This window comes from Frankliniella occidentalis, unplaced genomic scaffold, assembly GCF_000697945.3.
Source record: "Frankliniella occidentalis isolate FOCC.00 unplaced genomic scaffold, Focc_3.1 Scaffold54, whole genome shotgun sequence".
In the NCBI taxonomy this organism is placed as follows: Eukaryota; Metazoa; Arthropoda; class Insecta; order Thysanoptera; family Thripidae; genus Frankliniella; species Frankliniella occidentalis.
Genome location: NW_026267184.1, coordinates 347,985 through 356,389, shown reverse-complemented (window position 1 = coordinate 356,389; position 8,405 = coordinate 347,985). Strand labels below are relative to the sequence as shown.

General features: G+C 51.7%; 1 protein-coding gene across 1 annotated transcript in view; it reads left to right on the top strand.

The window, feature by feature from the left end:
* The window catches only part of LOC113216447 (gastrula zinc finger protein XlCGF57.1-like), a 185,033-nt gene extending 176,634 nt beyond the window's left edge, over positions 1-8,399 (top strand). The window contains exon 8 of the mRNA XM_052267559.1: positions 8,238-8,399. Within this exon, the coding sequence (XP_052123519.1) occupies positions 8,238-8,354 (117 nt within the window). The 3' untranslated portion in view covers positions 8,355-8,399. The remainder of the gene's footprint in view (positions 1-8,237) is intronic.
* The last annotated feature ends 6 nt before the right edge of the window (positions 8,400-8,405 follow it).

The window sequence follows — 8,405 nt, the reverse complement described above, 5'->3', positions numbered from 1 at the left end:
GGTGGGGGCGCGGCGGGGGGCTGCTTGGAGGGGCCGCTCCTGCGACCCTCGGCTCCGGCGCCCCTCACCGTTTTGCGCAGAGCTATTTGCTCCTTGAAGTGCTGGTAGTGAGTACAGCCGCGGTAGGTAGATCGGTGCGCTTCGCCACAATTGGCGCACCGAGTTTCCCTTCCAGGGCAGTCACTGGCACTGTGCTCGCGAGAGCACTTCCGGCACTGAGTCGGCCGGTTGCAATTTTTGGTAGCGTGATTAAAGCCCTGACACCGAAAACATTGCAAGGGCTCACCGGCGTTATCATACCGCTGCCATCTGACTTGGCAGCCTTGGAGGGTGTTGGCCTTCTCAGCCACCTCTTTTAGGGCGGTGCCCGGCGGAAAGGTGCACAGCACCTTGTCCAAGGCCCGCCCGCCGCCGTTGCGATCGGGCACGACGATGCGGTGCGCGTGGATGATAGGGAAGCCCAGCCTTTGGACTTCCGTTTTGACCCACTCGGCGGGTATGCCAGGGGGCACCCGGCAGGCCACGAGGCGCTCTTGCCGATTACCGCGTGGGGTGGAGGTCGTGAACGGCTCTCTGGCGGCTCGGAGCGTTTGCAGGAGCTTGTCATAGTCGGCTAGCGTGTGTGTCCGGAGGAGTAGTTTTGGGTCTTTTTGTCCCCCGGTCAGTCTGGCGGTAAACTGTTTGGTCAGTCCGTGGGCGTACGTCTGCATTTTGTGGTGAAAGGCCAATCCCCAGTCTCCGTCTACTAGTATGGGGGGTGGTTTTCCCTTGTGTGTGACCGAATGTGGCGCACTCACCTCATCCGGTTGGGCCGGGCTGTCCTCGGCGTCGCTGGAGTCGCTGTCCGCGGTCGGCGGGTGGGCCGCGTTGTGGGCCCGCAGGTTCTTGGTGGGGGTCGGGGGCGGCGAGGACCCCTTCATCCGATGCCGCTTCTTTCCCGTTGCTGAGGGCGACACCGCGATGTCCATCTGGTCGTCGTCCTCTACGGTGCCCCCAGGGGCTATGGCCCCCAGGGCCGCGGTCACGGCCTCGTCCATCATGGTGGCCCAGGCTCGGGCGGAGGCCGCGCTGATGTCGTCTTCCGTGGTGGGGGTGGGTGGCTTCCACAGGGGTGAGGGCTGGGTGCACAGCTTCCCGTAGTGATGCGCAAGAGCCGGGTTGATGTCCGTCCTATTGTAGGACAGTTGAAGGCGGCAGTGACCACAGGTGATGGAGAAGTACACCCTGTTCTCCCAGTTATCTTTGGCCTGAAGCCAAAGTTTGTTGGTCGCGCTTGAGGTGATTGGTGCAGGCCCGTGGGTTGGGCCGTTTGGAGCGTGTTTGTGGAAGCTCACTGCTTCCTGGAAGTCCTTCTCGCTGTATTGCAGGACCATCTTGCATGGTTTGCACACTACGAGTTTATCACACTCCGCTATCGCAATGCAGGTGGGGGCCAAGTACTCCCTGACCGCGCAAGCTACACTTTGGGCCTCCAAGCAGCGCCGTTCCTCTGCCGCGTAGCGGTCGTGGTCGGCCTTCTTGCTGGCGACAGAGTTGCATTGTCCTTTGGCGTGGAGGCTGCGCTCCTGTACCGCCGCAGCGGAGGACTTGTGCAGGGTGATGGCCTTGCACTTGTGGCACGTCACCGTGTCCGCGGGGGCCGCGGCCGCACTCATGGTGATTACACTCTATAAGCGTCACTATTTACACACACACACAACACTGTACACAACACACTGACACAGCACTGTCACTTGGCACTGTTGCACTGCGGTTATCCATGGTGAGGCGCAGTGCGCACCGGCGCAGGCGGGCCGGGCGGGCGACGAGGGCTCGTTCGCCGGCCGGGTCGGGGCGCTGCGGCGGGGGAGGAGCTCCAGATGTCGTGTGCGGGTTTGATGTGTCGATCTCTATCCGTGCGGTGCGAAGCCTCAACGCTGTACTAAGAGAGCATAATCGGAGGAGGTGGCCCGACCCGCCCGCGTCCGAGGAGAGAGAGAGACCGACCCGCCCGCGCCCGAGGAGAGAGAGACAGACAGACAGACAGAGAGAGCACATGGCCTCTTCGCGCCGAGCCTGGCGCCCCCCAACCCGGCTGTGCATATGCCCCCCCCTCCCCCCGCCGCGCGCGCGAGGCCCGCGTCGGGCTGAACTCAAGGGTCACATAAACATACACTCTTAATGTCGAAGGGAAATTATAATCTCGCCCGCCAACCACAAAGAAACGAATTACGCATCTCGCTTCTAAACGTTTATTGAAATGTTGATAATCTCGCATCTAAATTGTTATTTGAAGTGTTTGTAATTTTGGTTGCAAAATATTAGCCCGTTGTGCCGGCACAGCCAGTCCCACCCGCCCCGCCAGCTTCGCCCAGACAACCACGCGTGACATTTTATTATTGCCTTTGATTTCCTGATGTTTAAATAGTGGTTGTCTGTTCCGGAAGGTAACAGTTTTCCCCTTTGCTTTGTTACAAATTGCTTGATGATTCAGGTGTTCCAGTTTTGATGAAGATTGCTGATGGACCTTTCAGTTTTTATAAAGATGGCTGATTAACGTTTCAGTTTTCATAATGATTGCCGATCGACGTTCCAGTTTGCGTAAACCGATTGACGTTGTTAAAGATGAATTTGCCACGAAACCCCACCAGCCAGACCGAGGGGGAAATCACTTGCGAAATAGTTCGTACACCTTCCCCCGAAATAGTCCGAAATAAAGGCGAAATAGAGGCGAAATAGAGCGAAATAAAGACGAAATAGACGCGAAATAGTCGGTGAAATAGTCGCGAAATACCCCTGAAATACTCCGATATAGCGCGAAATAGCCTGAAATAATCAAAAATAGGCGGGAAATAGCCGAAATGGCGGGAGAAATAACCGAAATGGTAGGAGAAATACCACGAAATAGTCCGTACGCTACGAACCCTAGTGATTTCCCCCTCGAGCCAGACACACTAGCTGTTAGCTAGACCCACCAGCCAACCCAGCCCGACGTTTTATTCTTGGCTTTGATTTCCCGATTTTTAATTTTTATTGATTCCCGTGGTTATTTCCGTTTTGTTGGTGCCAGCTTTCAAATCATCCGTCGACTGCCTTGTTACAGGCCAGCTGGCCAGTTTTTTTTTACAAAAAAACAAAAACCGGAAAATCAGAAAATTTCCAGGGAAAACGAAAATTTTCTCAGTCCCCGGAAATCTTCCGTTTCTTTCCCACAATTTTTGGAAAAATTTCCGGAAATTCTCCAGAGCTTTTAACCCAGACAGACAGACAAACAAACACACAAACAAACAAACAGAATGAAGCTTTTCCGGTCAGTGGAGTAATGGGCTTCGCTTATCGCTCAGCCAATAAGACACACGCCGGTCGCCCCCGCTCTGCGCTGTAGATAGCAAGGAGGGGGGGGGGAGACTTTTCCTTCTGGTAGAGACAGTCTTTAAGGGACTATGTAAAAATTGCATCTTCTGCTGGACAAATGTTTATTTTGTCCAACTGAAGATTACAAATTTGTCACTACACACGCTGCAAAATTGCATCTTGCGAGATACAGACTACAGACGCATCTTGCAATGGACAGAAATTGACGAGTGATCCGCGGCGTGATCCAGTCTCTCTATTACTCACAATCACCACACTACGGCCACATAGTCCTTAGCCAACGAGGAACACAATCCACAATAGTCCCAACACCCGCTCCTGCGGCGCCCCGGCTTCCGCCAACTGCGCGGCATCGGCGGCCAGGGCGGAGGGGAGAAGACTCCACGGAAAAACAAACGTGGCTGTGATTCGCTGAGTGGCCACCCCCACCACTCGCCTAACAGGAGGAAGGGGATGGGGGGGGGGGCGACGAATCACATATCCTTTTGTTCTTCCGAGGAGTCTTCTCCGTTCTCCCGCCGGAATAGTCTACAACAGATAGCGGCAAAGCCGATTGCCCATCTCTTTGGCGGCTATCAAGGGACTCACAGGGGGCGCTATCATCGCGAGAGAAACACTTGAAACTTGCGGGACAAAGCCCCACCGAGGATCACTTGTCACGTCTACAGGTTTGCGCACACTGTAAAAAGTTTTGTTGGAAATTCCCGAACAATGAACTGGAAAATTGGCAGCCCGAACAATTTGGAAAATTTGAAATCCAAACAGTTTGGAAACACAATTTTCTGAACTATTTGGAAATTTCAAAACTTTTTAGAGTTCTCTCAAAAACGTTTGACTAACATTTTTGAATATATTAGCATATTGTCATTTTTGATGCTACTAAACTTGGTTCCAGTGAAAAATGGTTCGTTTTTTCTGTTCCAAATTGTTCGGAAATTTCCAAGAACTGGACTGGAAATTTTGTTTTCCAACAACTATTTGGAAAATCGCGATAACTCTTTCGAAAATCGCGTTTGCAAACTATTCGGACAGAATTTTGTTGGAAAATTCTGACTTTTATTTACAGTGCAGGCCTTGCCGGCGCCGGCGCAACGATGATATTATGAGATGCATTATGGCGGTGGCCGAGACAGCTGCCGCACTGTAGACTCCCGACACCGCCTCTACGCGAAACACAGTGCTGTAGGAAAAAAGCTTTGTTTTTCCAGTGTGTTGTGACCAGGAGGTAAACCGGCCCTGCCCTTACCCCGCCGACCCCGCCCCTCCCCCTTGTGCCCGCACCCCGGACGCTCTCCCCGGCCAGAAGCGTCGCGTCTCCACCACCTTGCGTGGTTCCGCACTGTTCACGACCTCAGTTGAGCTATTTGATATTAAAGTTGGAACGATAATAATTTCAAGTAGGTGTTAGAGAGGTGGTGTATGTATGAGGATACTAAATATATTTCACTAGTAAGCAGAAAATAGCAACCGAAAAATGATTAAGGATAGATATTATGTACATGAAGCAAATTATTGTGTAGAAAATAGCACTCAAACAAAACTGGCCACTTGTAAACAATTCACGGTTTAAAAGGGACATCCAGTTATTAATAATAATAATAGTATATCGCTGTCCAACATTGAATGTGTCGACAGCCCTGTGCACGTATGTCGCACAATTTTTTGGATGAGTATAGTTGTTGGGTAGGATTCCAATACCGAGTAGCAATGAAGAACATAAAATAAACTAAAAATATACTGGAACAACGCTCTTTAAAAAGTTAGTTGCAGAATTCGTTTCGTGGAAGCAGCACCCACCAACGTTCATGAAATGAATATTTTCTCATTTCATTGCTAACTCCCGTTGCCGCCCCTTTTTCCCAAAACTAAATTCCCAATTTATGAGGTCCCAAAATTTTGTTTCCCAAATCCTATTATCCCAATATAAAAATCCTAATCGTAAATTCCCAAATCGATTTTCCCAATCAAACATTCCCAAAACTATTTTCCCAAAAGCCTTATTTGCCTTTCCCATTGAAACAGGAGAGGCCCACATTTGCCATTGTTGCTTTGTTGCGAGGAGGGGGCCGCGGGAGCCACTTGCCACACTTGCCTCGAGACAGCTGCAAGGGAGGCATCCAGAAATTATAACGTCACGTCGCGGGGCTCGAAACTTCATTTCGACGGTTATATATTTTATAGAAGAGATTCAAACAGGGGGAAAACATAATGGCAGTGCAAGCGGAAAAAGGAGTGTAAGGTTACGGCTATTACTCAAACTATTGATAGGAACTGAAAGTGATAAAGTCGAAGGAACACACTCATGCGCCAAATCTAGAAGAAGTGCAGGCTGCGAAGGTCCTGCGCAACCTGAAGATGATTGCCTCAGACCACGACCCACGTGTGACAACTGACTGGCTGCGATTTGAGTTTCATCAGCAAATTGTTTTTGTTGCCAGCTGGTTGTGGCCAAAAACCACCCGTCCCTGTATTTGTGCCTAATGGGCTTCAGAAGGAGCAAGCGGATACAAGACCATCCTCCGCGAGCGCGAGAAGAAGGAAGACTGTCAGAGTATCTGAAAACCGTGGGCCACAACTTCACACTGTCGAAGAGTTTTGGGGAAGGCTGAGACTGAGTTGGGAAAATAATGCAATGGGAAATTAATTAAATGGGAAAAACAGAATTTGGGAATTATTTCTTTGGGAAAGTCTAATTGGGAATATAAATCGTGGGAAAATTTTATGTTGGGAATATGGGATTGGGAAAAAGGGGCTGTAACCGCTAACTCCATACCACAGACCTTTACGTTGACAGTCCAGAGAACACACTTTGCACCGTCTCTTTTGTTTCTTTTTGCGACAGTGCGTGGGTGACCTGCGTACGAACACTTGTAGCGCGGGGTTTACAGACAGGACCGTCTCGACGGCGCCGCCGCCGTCGTGCAGCCAGGCGTGTACGCACGGCAGACGTCGTTCGCCCGATTGTGCCAGCAAGAGGCTCTGCAGGAGCGGGGCTGAGGTGGGTGTGATGCCCTGCAGCAACTCGTCCATCGCCTCATACACTTCCACTTCCAGGCGCCGCAGGGCGGACAGTGAGGGCAGCGCGCCGAACAGTGCGGTGCACAACTGCAGTTCCGAGGTCAGCGTCGTGCATGCGGCTCTGATGCTCAGCACTTCGACGTTCGATTGTCCGGATGTGACCAGGGCCGTGATGAGGTCTGAGTGGACGCGGTCCGTGTCCTCAGGGCTCCCGGCGTCGACGCGGAAAATCAAGCTGACTTCCCGCAGCTGGTGGGCGCGCCGGAGGAACTGGGCAGTCGCCGCAACTGCTGCTCCCTGGGCGTCAGCTAGCGTTTGGATCTTCACAAAGATTGACACCACCTTCAACCCCTCGCAGGCGGTCACGGCCTCCAGGCCAGGGAGCGGAGAGCAGCTCAGCTTGCGGAGATTTGGCAACGCAGCCAGCAGGGGCGCCGTCGACCCAGAGTTGAACACGATGACACTCCTTACGTCAACCTCCTCCAGGGTGGCAGCTTGCAAGGACAGCACTGAGTTGATATAGTCCACGGTATCACATTCCAAGCAACTGAAGTACCTGAGGGATGATTTGGGCGTGATACAGTGTCCGCTGTGACCAACGAATCTGTCCTCGGTGGTCGGTTCACAGGACGGGATGCCGTGCACAGCCAAGCGCTCCAGGCCGGACGCCAAGACTACCGTGCTCATCAGCCTGCTCACCCTCACCAGGGCACAATCGCCGGGATCAGTCCAAGTCCAACGGAACCGTATTTCAAGATCTCTTAGCCGGCCGAGTGCCATTTGGTGGCGGATAACAGCTGTTGCGAGCGCGACGGTGCTGGATTGGTCTAAAATCAGACTTAAGGCTTTCGCAGCACACTTCGTCGTGACCAGCCCGAGCAGACGCGCCTCCGGGAAGTCGATGTCAAAGAGGAACTGCATCGAGTGCAGGCAGGGCGCCAGGCGCAGGACCGGACTCACTGCAGGATTGTTGCCTCGGTCGCGTAGACGGCGGTGCCGCCAGACGTGAGGGTCCAGGGCCAGCTCCCCGATCCTCTTGCACACCAGGCGGCACGTCAGCAGGGCCGGCACGTCGAGGTACCGCATCACGGCCAGCATCACCTCCCGCAGCACGTCGTCCGGCAGCAGCAACAGCTCCATGACGCCCTTCAAAAATGACAATACTAGTGTTAAAGAAAGCTCACCCTCGCTATTCGAGAGTGCACCAACGTTGCACACACTTCCCCAGATAGAGAGAGGCGAAGGAAGTGTGGTGAATAAGTGCGAACTTTGTTACCGAGATTTTTATCAATGTTATTTTTTTTACAACTTGTGTTTGTGTTGTTAAAAAACAACATGTGTTGCTAACAAACTTAACTGAACCTTCGTTTTTAATTCAAAACAATTTTTTTAACAGTGTGTAGTGAAGAGATGTTTTATCGCGTTAGTGTAGTTAGAGATTAATCATCCTAGAGTTGACACATGCGCCGCCTGCTGTGCAAGAGAGAGGCGAGGAGGGGGGACGACACTTTTCCTTATGATAGACGGTCTTGGAGACTGTCTAAACCCGCATAAAAAGCTCTGTCAAACTGTTTTCAAAGTTCTCATCACACTGTGAAAAATATCGTCGTAAATTTACAAAAAAATTGTAAACTCGAATTATAATTTAAGTTGTAAATTTACGACAGCACATTTTTTACTCGCCAAGGGATTTGAAGTCGATACATACTGCATGTATTTTTACGATTACAAATTGTAATTTTACAACTTGCGTCAAGAAAAATTTTCCTGTAAACCTACCTACTTTTTTCACAGTGCACCTAGGCTATATTTCCAAAAAATATATATTATTTTGTTTACTAATTTCTAATTTCTTTTTGTTTTAGATACGTAAAGAACCTGATGACGGACGAGAACTACGTCCGCTGGGGCCAGGACGTGGAGGCGCTGCTGGCGGGGGCGGCGGTGACGGGGCTGGTGCAGCAGCTGTACCGACTGGCTGAGCAGCTGCCCGGCTGGGGCTACTGCCCCGAGCTCACCAGCGACAAGGCACG